The sequence below is a fragment of the Poecilia reticulata genome, linkage group LG8 (genome assembly GCF_000633615.1).
Source record: "Poecilia reticulata strain Guanapo linkage group LG8, Guppy_female_1.0+MT, whole genome shotgun sequence".
NCBI lineage: Eukaryota > Metazoa > Chordata > Actinopteri > Cyprinodontiformes > Poeciliidae > Poecilia > Poecilia reticulata.
Window position 1 is genome coordinate 16,499,016 of NC_024338.1, and position 17,969 is coordinate 16,516,984.

The 17,969-nt window shown below is 39.7% G+C and overlaps 1 protein-coding gene across 1 annotated transcript; it reads left to right on the forward strand.

The window, feature by feature from the left end:
- Positions 1-1,069: 1,069 nt before the first annotated feature.
- cntnap1 (contactin associated protein 1) lies at positions 1,070-17,928 on the forward strand. Its single transcript, XM_008415848.2, has 24 exons — positions 1,070-1,952; positions 5,578-5,679; positions 6,871-7,064; positions 7,358-7,511; positions 7,672-7,875; positions 8,048-8,232; positions 8,319-8,468; positions 8,551-8,812; positions 8,896-9,045; positions 9,136-9,310; positions 9,860-9,966; positions 10,069-10,191; positions 10,409-10,612; positions 10,703-10,859; positions 10,942-11,069; positions 11,389-11,562; positions 11,650-11,868; positions 11,979-12,218; positions 12,291-12,530; positions 12,632-12,759; positions 13,262-13,355; positions 13,441-13,671; positions 13,769-13,813; positions 14,907-17,928. The coding sequence occupies exons 1-24, from the start codon at positions 1,892-1,894 to the stop codon at positions 15,104-15,106; spliced, it is 3,927 nt and encodes a 1,308-aa protein (XP_008414070.1). The 5' UTR covers positions 1,070-1,891; the 3' UTR covers positions 15,107-17,928.
- Positions 17,929-17,969: the final 41 nt, after the last annotated feature.

Sequence of the window (17,969 nt, forward strand, 5' to 3'; positions counted from 1 at the left end):
TCCATCCATCCATCCATCCATCCATCCATCCATCCATCCATCCATCCATCCATCCATCCATCCATCCATCCATCCATCCATCCATCCATCCATTTTTGAACCTGATCTCTGGAGTAAATTCGTGGCAAACTTCTATTCTTTCACTGTTGTAAAGTTGGAAATTCCAGGTTCCAATTCTGAAAAATTGAGTCGTAAGAAGAATTATGTGTTCCCACGAAAAAGATGAATAAAACTCTGTGAGAAAAATGTGATAGGATTTATCAAGAATGATGAAGAAGGGACCAGGCATTTCCAAAGGGCCATTTACAGCCAGAGACATTTAGAGATTTTCCATTAGTCAGGCGATACGGTGACCTTGGTTAAAACGGCATTACTGAATGTGGCACCGACATGCCAATTGATGTCATCATGCTTTCCATTCTGGTTTAAAACAATGGTATGGGCACCTTTACATAAATTATTCTGTTTGTCGGTGGCTTATAAATTTGTGATCTTTTCTAAACACACTGAGCTTTCGTTGCAGAAATCACGCTGAAAAGGCCTGTGACAAAGCTTAAGAGCAGGACTTTAGAAAATAATTATTTCCTCCCTGACTGAGAGGTCTTTGTTCACTTAATAGTTTTTGAACCTTATCAGTTAAATAAATCCTAATGCGYTGCCCAGCCAATCCAATGCGGTGCCATTATTCCCTGCAGATTTGTTGGCCTACTTTATGCTTTCTTCTGTATTCAATTGTGTTCTCTTCTTGCATTAACAATATTTCTATACTCTTATGGTATTTCATGGAAAAAGCTGGAGGCAGGGAGCTTACAAGCTGACAATCTGATTTGATTGAAAAACTCTGCAAATCCGTCCCTGGCCCAAGCATTCAATCTCACATCATCAGTGAAACACAGACTCTACATAAACCCCCCTCCTTAATCCCAAAGCCCTTTTTTATTTTTTTATTTTATGGTCAGTGTGCCACCCGTTTGCACAAATCCCTCTACCCCCACACACCCTGCCCCCACCTATGTGTGCGTCTGAAAGGATGAGTCTGAGGTCAGGCGCAGCTGGCATCATCATCCTGTAACTTTGTACTGCTGTGGGCACATTTGAAAACGTGATGGTTTGAAAAGGCACCAGGACGAGGTTGGACGGACAGACCGGAGGACCTTGCAAACTGCTTGAAAGATGTGACTGCCTTCCTCTTTGGCTGTCCCTACCCCAGAGGATGGGAATTTCCTATTTTGGGGATAAGATCTGATCCGCAGTCCTGGAAAGAAAAACATCTCCATCATCCTTCACATCAGCAGTGCATGCTTGAGCAGCCTACTGAAATGAAACAGTGAGTGGAGGAAATGAACAGAGAAGAGCAATGACAGAAAAATATATTTTTCTGTATTAATGTTGCTGTCTACATCTCTACTATTAAGATTTAAGAAAGCAAAAATACCTAAGTCATCTAGAAAAACGCTGCCAGACTGCAGTGGACCTAAAAAGTTTTGACATTCCTCCCCCACTGCCTCCTCTGCATCTGAGAACCCAGACTCCCTTGGAAGAAACGCAAAGGAACCCCACTCCCACCTTGGTCGACAAGATTCCCAGCGCCCTTTTAAGCGCTTTTACCGAAATGTCAGACGCCGGATCAGAAACCTTACGAGATTTACCTATAAACTGAGCAATATAAAAGAGGTAAAAAACCAAAAAGCGCGCTCTCGGTGAAGCTCAGCATCAGCACCAGCATCCGAAGCGCGTCCCCGCCCCGGTAGAGGCTGCCCGAGATCCCGGGAAGAGGAGTTGGAGCCGTGCGAGTTAAAGTTGGGCTAAAAAGGGGGTGAGAGGATGCTGCAGAGGAATCTTCGATCTAATTAACATAGCCTATGTGGAGAAACGTCTTTCTAAGTGAAGGATGACTTGCAAAATATTGAGCATATGCCTCTTGTTTTTGGGTTTTCAACATTGCTCATCACGTAAGTCTTGTCAAACAGAAATTGTTCATGTGTAACCGCTTGTGCATAGGTGAATTATGCCGTATTTCACAGTGCATAACGATGTCTTACCTAGAATCTGCTTTATGTTGGGCTGATGTAGCTGGAAAAGTTAAGGATTGCATCCAGAGGCACAGCAGTTATCAAATAGCCTACTAATGGAGGGCAAAGCCTGAAATGCTGGGATGTTTGAAGGGCAACGCACATTGCAGTCAAATCAGACATTGTGATAAAAGCCGGATGATTGCGTTTTTTATTTAGCGTTTCTTTTGACTGCGGGAGTTTTAAAGGCGTCGGTTTGCGGAATAACACACATAAAAAAAAGTGCGTTGACAGATCGCGTCTGTCCTGCAGAGGGTGCGCATGGTGGTCCCTCTCCAGCACAGGACTGTCTGCATTGCAGTGCTTTCTCTCAGGCAGCACGCAAGTTTTTTTCCCCCCCTCAGCGTGCTGCACATCTTTACTTTCATAAGGCGCCGCGTCACTTGTGCTCATAATACAAGATAATACCTATATTTATTCAGATATGTCTTAGAACCTTGCTGCTGAAAATCTCTTAAACGCATTTGAATGAGGATGGTTGAGAGACAGCGGGGCTCTGTCCTCACCAGGACCAGCCCACTGCAGTACTTTTTTTTGGGGGGTAGCCAGCGTGCACCTGCATGGGGGAATCAGTACACATCATAAGGTGGATTTGGCGACAGAGACAGGGGCTGCGATCCATCAGAGGTTGAGTCYGTCCTGACAAGCTGCCTTTTTGATTACCGGCTATGACCTCATAGGGTTTTCACTGACTCATCAGTTTAGGAAACCCTGTTGGGGTGTCAACCAATGTGAACTATTGAGTATAGAAACATGATTTAACACGTTTATTACAGTAACATGGATAAACTTTACATATTTTTCTTGCGCATTCATTTTAGAATTACTTATAACACTATTTTTTGTGGCATAACTGCTAAAAATATTTCAAACAAATTTTTAGGAATTAAGAAAAAAGTTAGCATGTAATCTATGGCATGCTGCTGATTGCAGGAGTCTTGTTGTTTTGAGCTAGTTGAAGATGTTTGGTTATACAGATTAATCACTGCAGGCCTATCTGAATGACAAAGGTTTATGGAAATAATGCTGGACATTGTTGTATGTGGGTTGTGTATGCATGTCGGAGGTGTGTCAGACTCAAATTATTTTTTAAAGCTTACGATCCACTTTTAGGGTGGGGCTGCAAAAGTTCCTATCAGATGCTTTGCAAAAAAAATGGAAGAGTTTTCATATAGTGTTAATATTAATGAGGAAAAGAAAACACAAAAGAATGATGCACAAATAAGCTATTTTGTTAAATACTCTATCAGAGTCAAATTCTGAATATGATTGATATTCAGAAACTGCATGGGTTGCAGTTTTGTGTCGCAGGTCGTATTCTGACACACCCTGCTGTGAAGCCTGCCTCAGCATACATTATTTAGTCAATCTGCTTTAACAGAGAGCTTTATATTAGCCTTTTCTATTTCCTCTTCTTGTTTCTGGCATTTCATTGGCATTGCAGCAACGTGTTGTAGTTAGTGCTGCTCCTCAGTAGTCTCCCGCATGGTGCCAGCTTTAAGATTTGCCTCAGTGCATAATGGATGCCACACTCAGAAATGATGTCTCAGCCCAGACGGAGCAGCCCATGTCTTAAAAGCAGACTGATGATTCAGCAGTAATGGTGCTGTGGTCTTTTAGAGTTGCACAGATCGTCACAGAGCGAATGTATCAAGGTTCACAGAACCCACATACATTCTGCATTGAAGGAATGCAGAATGTATAAAGGTTGAAGAGGTTGAAGATTGTGACATGATTAGAAATAGAGGAAAATCTGTGGACTGGGCTCTCTCTATGGTCCACTTTAATTGCTGCGTCATAGCAACGCCCACTTGGGATGAAAGAGGCAGCAAAGCAGAGGATTCAGATGCAACACAAGAAAATGATTGGGATGCAAGGTTATTTTTAGAGTTTGGATGGAGATAAAGACAGAGGAGTGAGAGCAAGGAAAAAAGGAAGCGACACACCGGCTGGGTGGAGGTGCAGAGTACGTGTCAAGCTTGCAGTAAGGAGGAGCTAAATAATCTGAGTTAACCTACTGCAGTCTAAAATAGAGCTAATTTTAGCTTTTAAAGTGAAATCCATTCCACCTTCACAGCATCACGAGGAATTAAATCAAAACCATTAGCAAAAAAGAACAATTGTGAAAGTGGGAGTGCACAGAGCTTCTTAATATTTCTGTGGAAAAGACCAAGTTGCAGAAAAGAGATGATGCTGCGATGGAAAACAGATCTCTTATTGATAACTTGCAGCCTAGAAGGGATCTCTGTGTGCTAAAACAAGTGAAGGTCATTTGAGACAGAGGTCACCTTTCACTGGCTCAGCACGTTTCTTCCACCTGAATGTGCAGCCTGTTCGGTCATAGAAGAGGACAGAAGTTCAGCTTGTGTGAATAACATATTAAAGCTCCAGTATATCTCAGTGCAGCATGCAGAAGGGTGTGTTCGAGGCACAGTTTATTAGCCTCATGGCTGCTCTAGTTCAAGATGAAAACATTTTGCTTTCCCATGTCCCTTTGACATAGGATCTGCTCTCATTAAAGTCCTCTGCTTCACTGCAATGTCATTTTGTGATTTGACACCACATTCTACTTTATACTCGCCTATTTGCAGACTCCATAATTCTGCCATTATCCATTGTTTCTAACCTTTCTATATGACCTCTGCTAGCATAATAACACACTCACAAAATGAAACTTCCTTCTTTTCCAGTAAATGCATCGTCTAAGGACAAAGAAATTCTTAATGAAAAAGTGAATTTTTCCACTAAGTAAAACGCTGTGCTTTTAGATATAAAGTCTACCTATATTAAATCTTTTGAGAGTATAAAAAACAATATTCTGGCACTTAAAAAGGGACAGTTTTTCTTCTGCAGCTGAAGTTGAAGGCATCAGACATTCATTGTTGTTTGTGACAGAAGTGAGATCAGGCAGAATTATGGTTACTTTTATTAGACCTGGGCAAGAGAGCAGATTGGGGACTTGACTATCAGTCTCACAATGACGTGCAGAGAAACCCAACATGTTTGCGTTGTGCTCTCAGTTTTACTGTAACTTTCTAACTCAGAAAAAGCGTCTATTCTTATCATAAAGTGGAGGAAACACAGAGAGGTTTATGTGACACTCCAATGTTTTTACCCATTTAGCAAAGTTAAACTATGTACACATTTCTCTTTGTGGAAAAAAAAAGGTCTGGAACTGTGTGATATGTTTGAAGATGTAGTTAAGAGTTAAATTTAGCCTTTAGTTGTTTATAGTTTGCCCCCAAAATAGTGAGGGAACAAAGATGTAAGCCAGACATGCTCTCTTAGGAGATCTGAGGGCAGTCTGTTAGATTTATGAGCTCTGCTCCACCTGCTTATGGGTCTGTGCTTACTGTGAAATATGAATTAGCGTTTCATACAGCCTGAATCGGCCACTTATTAAAGTCAGACTGGGGCTTTTTACAGCGGCAGAGTTACAATGCAGCATAATGAGAAGCAATTTTGGTACTTCCTGACTTTGATGTCATTCATTTGGTTTCTGCAGGAGAATGTGTTGATCCACTCATCTCTGGGCTCTATGCCTCCTCATTCCTGGCCTCTTCAAGATATAATTTTCTGTACTCTGCCAACTTTGCAAAACTTTATGGTAAGTTCCCATTCATTATCTGCATTTTCTCCTTGCAATTGCTATTCAGCTCAATCCTTGGTAGCATTTCACTTTTTATAAGCAGAAAGCTAAAGTGTGACTCATAGCATCCACGAGCGTTTCGTTCCGCTTATTTGCACCAGGTGTGTCTGGATGTAAAGCAGCATTGCTCCGGGATTATTACATCAAAACAGGATATACCCACCATCTTGTTACCTATTTTTAACATATTACTAAATTCACCGAAAGGAAGAGATAATCCTTGTAGGGATGAAACCTTAGAATTTGATTACTGAGAATGACAGGATAATTTAATTTAATTTAAAATACGTTCACTAAATTTTGGCCAAAACGGTTCTGCACATACGTTACATATAAAATATCTTTGTTACAGGGTCACATGAACATTTCTAATCGGAAGGGCATCAAATGGTTGAGGAGACAAAAACATAGACTTGACTATTGAATAAAGCAGTTTGTCAATTAGTCACATAAAACTGAATAGAATCTTATGTGTTATTTTAAATAACAATTGCATAGAAATTAAAATAATTTCTCTACAAGAAAAACATCTACACAAATTAATCTCAGCTAAATTTAAGAAAATCTCAGCAAATGTTATCAGAAAGCCGCTTGCAAAACAACAAGGTCCAATGCAAGTGCAATTATTTAGAATCCAATTAGGTAAATATTGAGTTCCACTCATGCCAGTATGGTCCAATCATATAGCCTGATGTTATACGTACAGATATTTAATCATGCATAACTATGCAGATACCAAGGGAAACTACAGGGATTTCATCAGTGTTTACACAAAGATAGAAGACAATATGGTGGTGTAAGAATATTTATTTTTCTACTGTGACCTTTATTTTTAATGTGGTCTGTTGGGAGCAGTAATGGTGAGGCAGATAGCTTCTGACAGGTCACCCCTGAGATTACGCTTATTGGTGCTTCTATACTGAGATTTAATAATTACTAGAAATCTAATCACTTATGATCAATTTAACGTGATTAGCAAAAAAGGAATTGATGCAATCAACTTCATCCAAACACAGACGCTGCAACAAAAGGTTTTTACTCACAGCTCTGTTTAAAATAGGGTTATAATGTAGCTTAATGTCAACTATTTAACATTCCAGCCACTCTTTCATGATATCTTAAGCTGTCACTTTCTTCTCTGCCCTACAGGCAGCAGCGGCTGGTCCCCATCCCCCAGAGACAAACAGCCGTGGCTGCAGGTTGATCTGGGCAGGAAGTACAGAGTGGTGGCAATCGCAACCCAGGGGACGTTTAATTCTTATGACTGGATCTCCAAGTACACACTTCTCTATGGAGACAGACCAGACTCCTGGACACCATACATCATGAAAGGAGGAAATTCTGTAGGTGTCATGAGCTAAAGCTGGAGGGGTAGAATGAGAGACAAAACACAGCTGAGCCGAGGATTAAACTGTCATAATAACATAAATGTAATCTTTATAGCCGATTTAGGGTATTTTGGGGGTGGCTTTGTTATAGTTATTGCCAATGGGGCTGAAACAAAGCCAGCACCGCATAATATCTATCTTAATAGTGCCAAATCTAATCTCATCATCAGTTCATCTCCAATCTCCAAATAAGGCATTAACACCATAGGCATTAACTAAATAACTCTCCCTATCTCATCTGTGCACAGACCCTGCCTGCTAACTGGAATTACTATCAGGTGAAGAGGAATGTCTTCCATTATGCCTTCACTGCTAAACACATTCGTCTGCTGCCTCTGGAGTGGAACACGGAGAATGGAGGAAAGATTGGCGTGAGACTGGAGCTCTATGGCTGCTCTTATGGTAAAAATCAGTGATGAGTGGAAAGGATTTACAAAAAAAATATATATATATATATTCATAATTTCTATCATTCAGTTCGTAAGGATAAAACAGAATAAGAAACAAAATGTTGCTGGTTGAAATTCTTATGATCTAGTTCTTAACATTGCCTCGCTTCCAGATTCCTATGTGCTGCAATACAACGGAGATGACTCAGTGGTCTACACCTATCCAGGAAAAAGGTCACGTACTTTGAATGACCACATTGCCATAAACTTTAAGACTCTGGAGCAAGATGGTCTGCTGTTACACAGCGAGGGGATTCAGGGAGACCTCTTGTCTCTGGAGCTAAAAAAAGGCCGTCTTTATCTGCACATCAGCCTTGGTGAGAAATGAGAGGGAATTTAAGATTTTGTGAATAMATTTTTTTTGTCATAGTGAACAAAGAAAGCATGCTCACTGAGCTTAAGCATCAGTGACTTTACTTCTTTCAGTGACAGTAAAAAGCATCTATTTATGTTTTAAAAGGCTTTTTCAATTTTTCCTTTGTTTCTTAGGAAGCAGCGTTATACACAAAATCGATGGCCGAATCACTCTGACAGCAGGTAGCCTTTTGGATAATCTGCACTGGCACTATGTCACTATCAAGCGCGATGGTCGACAGGTGAACTTTACAGTGGACAGTCAGACAGTGACAGCTGTTTGTAAGGGAGAATTTACTCACCTGGATCTGGATGATCAGGTAATGCAAAATATAAAATCATTACAATGATGTCCAGAATGTCTGACATGGTTTCAAGCTGAAAACTTGAACTGAATGTCATTTAGATGTACGTTGGAGGAGTAATAGAGCCAAACTTGCCTCACCTTCCTACCATACCGAATTTCCGTGGGTGTCTGGAAAACGTCTTTATTAATGGGGTCAATGTTATTGACAAAGCCAAGAGAGAAGACCCTGATGTTCGCATTCCTCGAAAGGTAAAGCTTTGCATTAATAGTAAAGAATTTGTTGAAAATGTTTTATCCCAACTCAAACAGTCCAATTTCTCCATTGTAACAGAAAAAGATGCATTTTGCCTGCCGAGACATTCTGCTTAGACCAATGACGTTTGCCGGACCCAACAACTTCTTGCAAGTGCCGGGGTTCTTCGGAAGGCCGAAGCTGTTTGTCAAGTTTAAGTTTCGCTCCTGGGACTACACTGGGCTGCTGATGTTCACACGCTTTGCTGATAACCTGGGTGCCCTCGAGTTAGGTCTCAGTGAGGGTCAGATCAATGTCACCATTTTCCAGACGGGAAAGAAGAAAATTCAGTTTGGTGCAGGTGGGCCTTAAGGCGTTTCTTATAAGATTTAAACTTCTTGTTTAGGCACTGCAGTTCTTGAAATCCCTGTTCTTGTTCCTCAGGATACCGACTCAATGACGGTTACTGGCATACTGTGGATTTGGCAGCCAGAGACAACCTACTGACTCTAACCATTGATGAAGAAGAAGGTTCACCACTAAAGATAACCAACCCCTTCAGCATACGGACAGGGGATCGCTACTTTTTTGGAGGTGAGTCAATCATTTTAACTCCCATGAAGAGCTCTTTCATGCTGATTGTTTGATTTTATAGTCGCACAACATTTATTTTTATGCTTTCAGGTTGTCCGAAAACCAATAACACATTGTTCAAGTGTGAGACCAAACTGAATCGCTTTCACGGCTGCATGCAGCACATATTTATAGACAACGAGCAGCTTGATATTGACATCACACTGCAGCGACAGTGGGCTCGATATGAGGAACTGTTGATAGGGACGTGTGGGATTACTGACAGGTATGAAATGACTCAAAGCACTTCAATAGTGTGTAGGTGACATTTAATTCTGATTTTCTCTGATCATCTTGTAGCATGATTAAGCTTTTAAAGGTATATTTAGTCTCACAAACCAACACTTCAGTTGATGATTCTGATTCTGATTTCATTATTTGTGTCATCAGAACCTACTTACTAATGATGCAATGAAGCAGAACATAAGATCCTAACTCTAATTCTTATCAACAAAGTGATACCAAGGGAAGAAATATCTGAATATCTCTCAGCTAAGTTTATGGCAATAGTAAGAATTTTTACATTTACATCTAATGCTGGATTTTCATTATATTCTTAAAAAAATCATTTATACAAGAGAAATTTTGGCATATATTTTCAGGCATTTGAACTGAACTATTTTTTCAAACATAGAAATTCCAAACATAGTAATATCTGTTTGGAAGAGGAGATTATTTTGGCTAGCTGGAGAAAAGTAGTTAATGTAGGGTTTTCATGTGCTATATTCTTTAGAATTGTAGAAAAACTTAATAAAAACAAGTCTTTTATCTACAGATGTACTCCAAACCCGTGTGAACATGAGGGGAGATGCATCCAGTCTTGGGACGACTTCATCTGCATTTGTGAAAATACAGGCTACAAAGGAGAAGTGTGTCACATGTGTAAGTGGTGTTCAATAACCTTTTTTTTTTATTGATTTACACTTAACTTAAGCACAATTTCTTGTTTATATTAACAAATTGATCGTACTTTTCCAACAACAGCGGTTTACAAAGAGTCATGCGAGGCCTACAGACTCAGCGGCAAGTACTGGTCTGGAAACTACACTATTGATCCTGATCTCAGTGGGCCGCTAAAACCATTTGAGGTGTACTGCAAAATGAAGTGTGAGTAATCACTGTTGTTGCTAAAATGCAGCTTTATCAGCATTGTGGTCAGCCTTCATGAAAACAGATGGGCATGCTATCTGTTATGAGACAGGAGGAGGGACATTTCATGGGAAATTAAGAAGAGATTAATGCAGCAATGTCTCTGTGTTGAAAAGTAGTTGCTTTACTTTCCCGCTCTAATCTTTTCTGCTTAAAAAAAAAAAATTCTTTGCAGCATATAAAGCTTGGACGGTGATCATGCATGATCGAGTTGAAGGAACCAAAGTGACTGGAAGCTCGATAGACAAGCCATATATTGCAGATGTGAACTACTGGAATGCTTCATGGGATGAAGTCAGTGCTCTTGCCAACACCTCCATGTACTGTGAGCAGTGGATCGACTATTCATGCTATAAGTCTCGTCTCCTCAACACCCCCGGTGAGTGAGATCAGTCTGTATTTCTTTACTTATGTCTGAAGTCAATATTAAAAACTTTAGTGACTCACATGCATATCTTTTTAAAATTAGAGGGAAGGCCTTTTAGCTACTGGATCGGTCGGAATAACGAGAGTCACTATTACTGGGGCGGGACGTTCAGGGAAGTCCAAAAATGTGGCTGTGCTATCAACCAAACCTGTGTGGACCCCAAGTTTCAGTGCAACTGTGATGCTGACTACAGGCAATGGTAAAAGGCACCACCAAAAACCAAATTATTTGACTTGTGTTTTTTATATCGACATTCATTTTATCCTTCGGTGGCTTTCCAGGTACTCGGATAAAGGCTATTTGGACTTCAGAGACCACCTGCCTGTGAGGAGATTGGTGATTGGGGACACGAACAGAACTGGTTCAGAAGCTCATTTCACAGTTGGTCCACTCCGTTGCCACGGTGACAGTGAGTTCAGTTACAATTTGATTACTGGCTTTTCATTTCTACTTCTTTCATTTTGGGGGATCAGAACACATTTTTTTTCCTTTAAGTAAAAATCCCCCAAAATATTTTTAGTACGAAAATAGCCAGTGACCATAAAACAATTTACAGCACAATCTTACTTAGTGATTCAGATATTATCAATACAACCGCTAAGCATTCACCAATCAGTAAACTCACATGCCATCACATTGTCAAATAAAAGTAACAAAAAAAACTGTCTGGGCCTCAGCGCTCTGTAGGCATGTCCAATTGTTAAACACATTTTTTGTCATTTTCACAGGAAATATTTGGAACACGATAGCCTTCACAAAGCCCACCTACATCACCTTCCCCACTTTCAGGCCTGGATCAACAGCTGACATCTCCTTCCACTTTAAAACCTACCGTGCACCTGGTGTCTTCTTGGAGAACTCTGATGACCAGCTTAGAAACTTTATACGAATAGAACTGAACAGTAAGTTGACTTCACCTACCATCTTTGCCTTTTCTGATTGTATTTAAAGTTTTTCCATCTCTCTCTCTCTCTCTCTTTTTCTTGCAGCCACCCACAATCTTGTGTTTGTGTTTATGGTTGGAGATGGCATCCTTAATGTGACTCTTCGCTCGCCTGTGCCACTCAATGACAATGAGTGGCATTTTGTTCAGGCTGAGATTAATGCAAAACTGGCACGAATCAAGGTCGATTATCAACCTTGGGCTGTCAGACGGTTTCCAGGTCAGACCTTTGTCACCATGGAGTTCACACACCCCATCCTTGTAGGTAGGTTCCTCAAATAGAATTTGTTAAAATTTAAATTTGAAAACAAAAAGATCTGTTTTTTGTTTCTAGGCTAGCTCTCTAAACTATGGCATGTGCATTATTTCCACTAGGTGCAGCCAACCGCACCCTCAGGCCTTTTTTGGGGTGCCTTCGAGGATTACGCATGAATGGTGTTCCTCTTGATTTGGAAGGAAAAGTAAACGAGGAGCAAGGTATAAGGAGGAACTGCACTGGACAGTGTCTTAATGCCACCATACCATGTCGAAACAGCGGGCAGTGCATTGAGGGTTATGCAGCCTACATTTGTGATTGCAATAACACAGCCTTCGACGGTTTCTACTGCCACAAAGGTAATTCCATGTTTAGTTTGTTTATATTGTGAATGTAGCAGGTATCTAATTCCTTGTTTGTCTTTTCCTAAGACATTGGAGCTCACTTTGAGGTTGGGTCGTGGCTAAGGTACAACATACGAAAGAAACCCATTTCAGACGAGGCAGCGTGGGCAAACTGGATCGACCCACACTACGACAATTTCAGTCTCGGGTACAACGACACGTCAGATGACATAGAGTTCAGTTTCAGCACTCTTCACAAGCCAGCTGTATTGCTCTACATCAGTTCCTTTGTTCAAGACTACATTGCTGTTATCCTTAAGGTTGATGGTAGGTGAAGCAAAGCACAATAAAAGTGTACTTTTATTATTTTAGCTCTAGTGGTTATCCCACAAAACCTTTGTGCTGCTATCCCTGTTTTTTTCTTACAGGTAGTGTAGATCTGCGGTATAAGCTCGGGCTCATAACACACACGTACCAGCTGACTCACCGAAACCTGGCAGATGGATACCCTCACTATGTGAACATAACCAGACACAACAGAACCGTCAAAACACAGGTTCTTAATCTCTGTACACTTAACTCTGTATAAAATTTGACATAGTTTTCGCAACTCTCAGAGCCCTATGCTTAATATACTTTATATAGCATTGTTGTTCTTAGTCCCCTCTATAACTGATTTGGCATTACGCTGAGGGTCATGGTCCAGTTGGAAGAATCATTTATGCTCACATTTTCACTTCCTTGCTGATGTCTTAAGATGGTGCATCAAAATTTCCAAATCATTTAGGCCATTAATTAATTTAGGCATAACTTCCTCCTGCTGCAAAACCACCCCCATAGCAACAGTCATTATGGCCAACCACTTAAATTTTAGTTCCATCAAACCACATGTAATAACTCCACATTCAAAGGGCTATGTCCCAGAGTGCATTTCCAAATTGTGGTTTCATTAGGCAATGTTTAACAGTTTTGAAAATTGATTTATTAGGAAATACGTGCTTGGATTAATTCACTTCTTATGAGTAAGAAGCCTTTAAAAAAGTTATATACAATCACAGGTGGATTTCATGGAACCCATTGTGGAGAAGATAACCCTTGTGGAAGATGCTAGGTTTGACTCTCCAAAGTCCATGTTCCTAGGCAGAGTTATGGGTAAAAATTTTGCTTTCTGCTTATAAAAAAAGAACATATTTGATCAAATAAATGCGTGTTTCTTAGCTTGTGTCTTGTTTTGCAGAGGTTGGTGACATAGACTATGAAATCCAAAGGCACAATGCTCCAGGCTTCATTGGATGCATTTCTGGAGTGAGGTACAACGTCTACGCCCCTCTGAAGGCGCTGTTCCGTCCAAATGAAACAGATCCGCCTGTAACAACGCAGGGTTATGTCTCTGAGTCCAATTGTGGGGCCTTTCCTCCTGTTCTGGGTTATGTGCCTTGGGAGGTGGACCCCTGGTTCACTGGCATAGGTGATTTTTAAAAACCCGGCATCATTTCTGTAAATTGAAGGAATATTTATTTATCTATTTTTTTACGTCTTTGACTTACTGTTTGTTTCTGTTACAGAATATTTTTATATCCATGATGACCTTGGCCTGTTCTGGATAACTTGTAAGTATTTATAAACATCTTGGCATATTTCTAATCAGACATTGTTTTAGATATAATTATTTTTTTACCATTGAACACGTCTTTTAAAAATAAGACCAATACTTTGACAACCTAAGAACGTATTTGGTTGTTGATGTCCCTGATGAATGACTGTGATTGTGTTTTTCTTTATAAGCTTTAATTCTTTATAACAGCAGGGTCCTTAGATTTGGAACAAGCTTTTGAGGATCAGTAGGGCATCTGACTGGAGACTGAATTCAGATACAGTAGACAGAAGCCCCTCTGTCCCGTCACTGTAGTAAATCTATTTATCATTGATTACTTACATGAGAAATTGCTTGTGTTTTAACTTTGATGAGCATTTTACTACGAGTATTCTTTTGTTATGTTTACACATGTGTCTGACTTGGGATTCATAATCTACTAGACATCAAGTTAAATATCGAAAACAAACAATATTTAAATGAATAACAGACAAAGGGCAAAAATGTTTCCCTGCTAAGCAGGCCAAGCTGAAGTATCTGGATTAAACTACAGCAGAAACACCCCCTCTGCTCCACCTCTGTCTAAGACCTTCACCGGATCAGTCTATATTTAGTCCAGCAAGGGCGCAGCTTGCTGTTCATCATTGGATGTTTCGGCTTAATAGATCACTTAGCCTCTGGGATATTATGCAAATGCAGGACATCAGCATGTTATTAAGGATTGGCGCACCATTCAGGCATCCAAACAATAGAACAGCAGACATCTTTCTTTATACAATATACTGTTGAATGGGAAAATTACACTTGTCTTGTTTCAAATATAATTTACCCTATGACTGTTTGTGGCCGTTACCTGTAAAATCTTATATCAAATGATAAGCTTTTAGCAATATTTTATTGTTGTAAATTTGCCTGAAGCCTTTCAGGAAACCGTAGATATTTACTATTCTATTCTTGAACAAGATTCCAATGGTCTCCGCTGATGTGCAAATTTGACCTATTACAGAAGTTAAATTTACACTCCCCATTTTCAATAATGTCAAAAATTTAGCAGACAGTTTCACCCCGTCCCGTCTCCCTGTCCTGACTGTGCTATTTTTATCTTTCAGTTATTGTCATCCTGGCTTTGCTGCTGCTCTTGGGAGGTTTGTATGCCATCTACGTCTATGCCTACCAGCAAAAAGGCAGTTACCACACAAACGAACCCAAAAATCTGGAGTCTCCAAGCAGCTCCAGGCCACTGACAGAGACCCTGAGGAGGGAAAAGAAGTACCTACCAGAAATTGAAGAGGAATTCAGAAGTGGCTAGCATTGTAGGACGTTTTGGACAATGGGTGGGGGTTGGTATGAGTTTGGATTGAGGGAACTAGCACTTAAAAAAAAACACAGATACCTGTAGTAAGTTTTCTAATTGTTTGGTTTTATTTTTTATGTTTGGTTTTGTGTTTTGTTTGACGAATGAGCGTCATAAAACACGCCCGGTGCTCTGTTTTACACAATCCTTGTTTTAGTAAGTTTAAAGCTGAAGTCAAGCCCCATGTTGCATGAGTAGCCAACAAGTCTCACACTGTATTGCAGGGTGAAATACTGAAGTGCCTCTTCTGAGCAAACTTAATCTGAACGCACACTAGCTTCACCAGAGAGCGTTCAGATAAGACACTGTGGGTAAAAAAATGAGGAATTTCAAGGAACATATTCCAACTTTTATTGATTGATTTCCTTTCTGAGCCATTTTGGAGCCTGATGAAATTCATCGATAGCTTTCTATGTAGACTGATTGCCATATTAATTATACCTTTCCTGGACAATCTCAGATGAGCCAATTTTGAAACAACAGCTAGTACTCCTAGAGTTTGACAATGCACATATATAAGAGCTGGAGAGCTGCAAGCATTCAAATCCAAGTAAAAAAACTGATGATTATGGACTTGATCCATACAAAGTTTGTAAAAGAGACATTTGCTTATATTTGTTGTATTACAGCCTATAATAGTGCATTTCCTATACAGAATGGCACTTGTAAGTGGTTCCGATTTGCCATAGCATTGCTAGTTTGCTGTTTTGTCGAGTAGCCTGCTCAGATTCACAACACATGGTGATGTGGAGTGAGAACTTTAAGAAATAGTACCTCAGACCGTGGAAGCTTGTGGATTGTTGGTGTAATGCCGGAGTCAACGTGTAAAATAAGCTTTCTGGGTATAAAGTGCCCTGAAGTTTCCATTCCTTCTGTCTTCTGGGCCCGTTTACTATAGTCATTCTGTCAGCAGCTTGGTGCTACAGTGTTTGACAGGATTATACATATTAAAAATCAGTCCGTCCATAAACATTTGATGTTTAGTAATAGACTAATTTCAGGAACACGTTCCTCTCGATTGACATACAAGAAGCACACACAAAAAACATTTTTACAGAGGACCACAACAGCACAGTACAATACTATAATTTTATCTGACACTGCAAGGAAATGTTTGTTTCACATTCTAGAAAAACACAGTCATTGCTGCTGCTGCTTGGTTAGCTGCTTTCATTAAAATAAAAGAAAATCCTAACTTTAGTTCAAATGGATGTTAAGAAGAATTTTATTTGATGTGTGGTGCAACCAAAAATTAGAGCTATCATCAATCACTACTGCTCTCCTTAACACTAAAACACTATTGTGTATGTGAAATAAGCAGTTAAAGAAGTAAACATACTAGCTATGCATATGTAGAGCATGAGCGCACTTTGCAGTAAAATGCAATAATATAAGCTTCTTCCAGTCACTAACACAGTTTCTTTTTGGATTTACAAATGTTAAATAGCAAATAGGATGTCATGTAAAAGTGTACATGTGAACCTTTAATACTGTACTAAATGATTTTTTTATTTCTAGAGTTTATACACTTTAAGTTTAGGAGTGCTCTGAATGTAAAATCCTTTGACTCTGCAATGTATGAGCAGACACTACAGTGAAGACCTGCACTGACTGCTTAGTACTGAAAGTATCACATAGATCGCTCAGGTTAAAGGAATGCACAGCGCTCTGCTGTCTGTAGAGCTAATGCACCCAAGAACACGACATTGATGGGTTTCTTCCATTACAGAAGGGCGGAGCTGTGCAAAATTATACAGGGAAAGAATGTACAGTAGATGTAAAAAAAATAAATACTGTACAGCAAAGACACGATTTGCCAATAATGTATGAAGCTGTACAGATCTGAAAGTTTGCATTTGCAAAGCTATATTTTTTGAAAACGTGTTGTAATGCGTTGACTGAAAGCAAAAGCTGAGCAAATGGAATGAAACTGTTGGTTTGTTGGTGATGCACAGAATGGTTTCTGTTTTTGTTACATGGACAATCCCCACTGAAAGTTTAAATGTGAGATAAACTTAGATCACATGTGCTTTGCTGCTTATTATGAAAAAAGTAAAAAAAAAAAAAGTTTTACCTAAATGTAAACACTTCACTGAATTCATCGTTAAATGGACATCCACCTTAGCAGTGTCACATTATTTTCACCTTACAGCAAAAAAACATATGTGGTCCCTGGAGTGTATGTGTGTGTGACACTCGACCTTTTGATGTTTGTGTATTTGCAGTTTGGCCACCAAGACTGAGTAAATCTGCACAGATGCCAACAATCCAATCCTCTAAATGTAGTTTTGGTCTACGGATGATGTCAGGAGGATTACAGTAAAATGGTCAATAGAGGGAGCTATTCAGCCAGATGTCAGCACTGACAGGGTATTTGCTTCATGCTGGAAATATGAAACTAACTGAGCACTATTTAATGCATTCTGGAGTTAAACTTTAAACAATCATTTTAAAAACGTATTTAAAGTATTCCAAAGTAGCGGGATTGTAATGTTGGTATGTTTTGGCTCCAAGAAGCAGATTTTAAAACCTTCTAAGGGAGGAGTGCATTTTCAGACACCCTGTCAGCCATGATTTGCATGAGACGGATAATAAGGCACCAAAGCAAGCAGGAGGCATGATAAGACCAGCTCAGATTTCTCTGCACAACCAAACAGAAGCTTTCTGAAACAAGTATTAAGAGTTTGGATTCTTTTTGTTGTTCCCCAGCATTGTTTTGTAATGATTTCACTGTAAATGACCATTACTGTGTAAATTAAGGCAAACTGTCATCTCAATAAAAAAAAGCCTAAAAATGAAAACTGTACTGTGTTAAGTG

Excerpts from the sequence above, each read along its gene's own strand:
- cntnap1 (XM_008415848.2), top strand. The coding sequence starts at position 1,892 with ATGACTTGCAAAATATTGAGCATATGCCTCTTGTTTTTGGGTTTTCAA. Across the intron at positions 7,065-7,357 it reads TCATGAAAGGAGGAAATTCT|ACCCTGCCTGCTAACTGGAA; the intron begins GTAGGTGTCATG and ends ATCTGTGCACAG. Across the intron at positions 13,356-13,440 it reads GTTCCTAGGCAGAGTTATGG|AGGTTGGTGACATAGACTAT; the intron begins GTAAAAATTTTG and ends CTTGTTTTGCAG.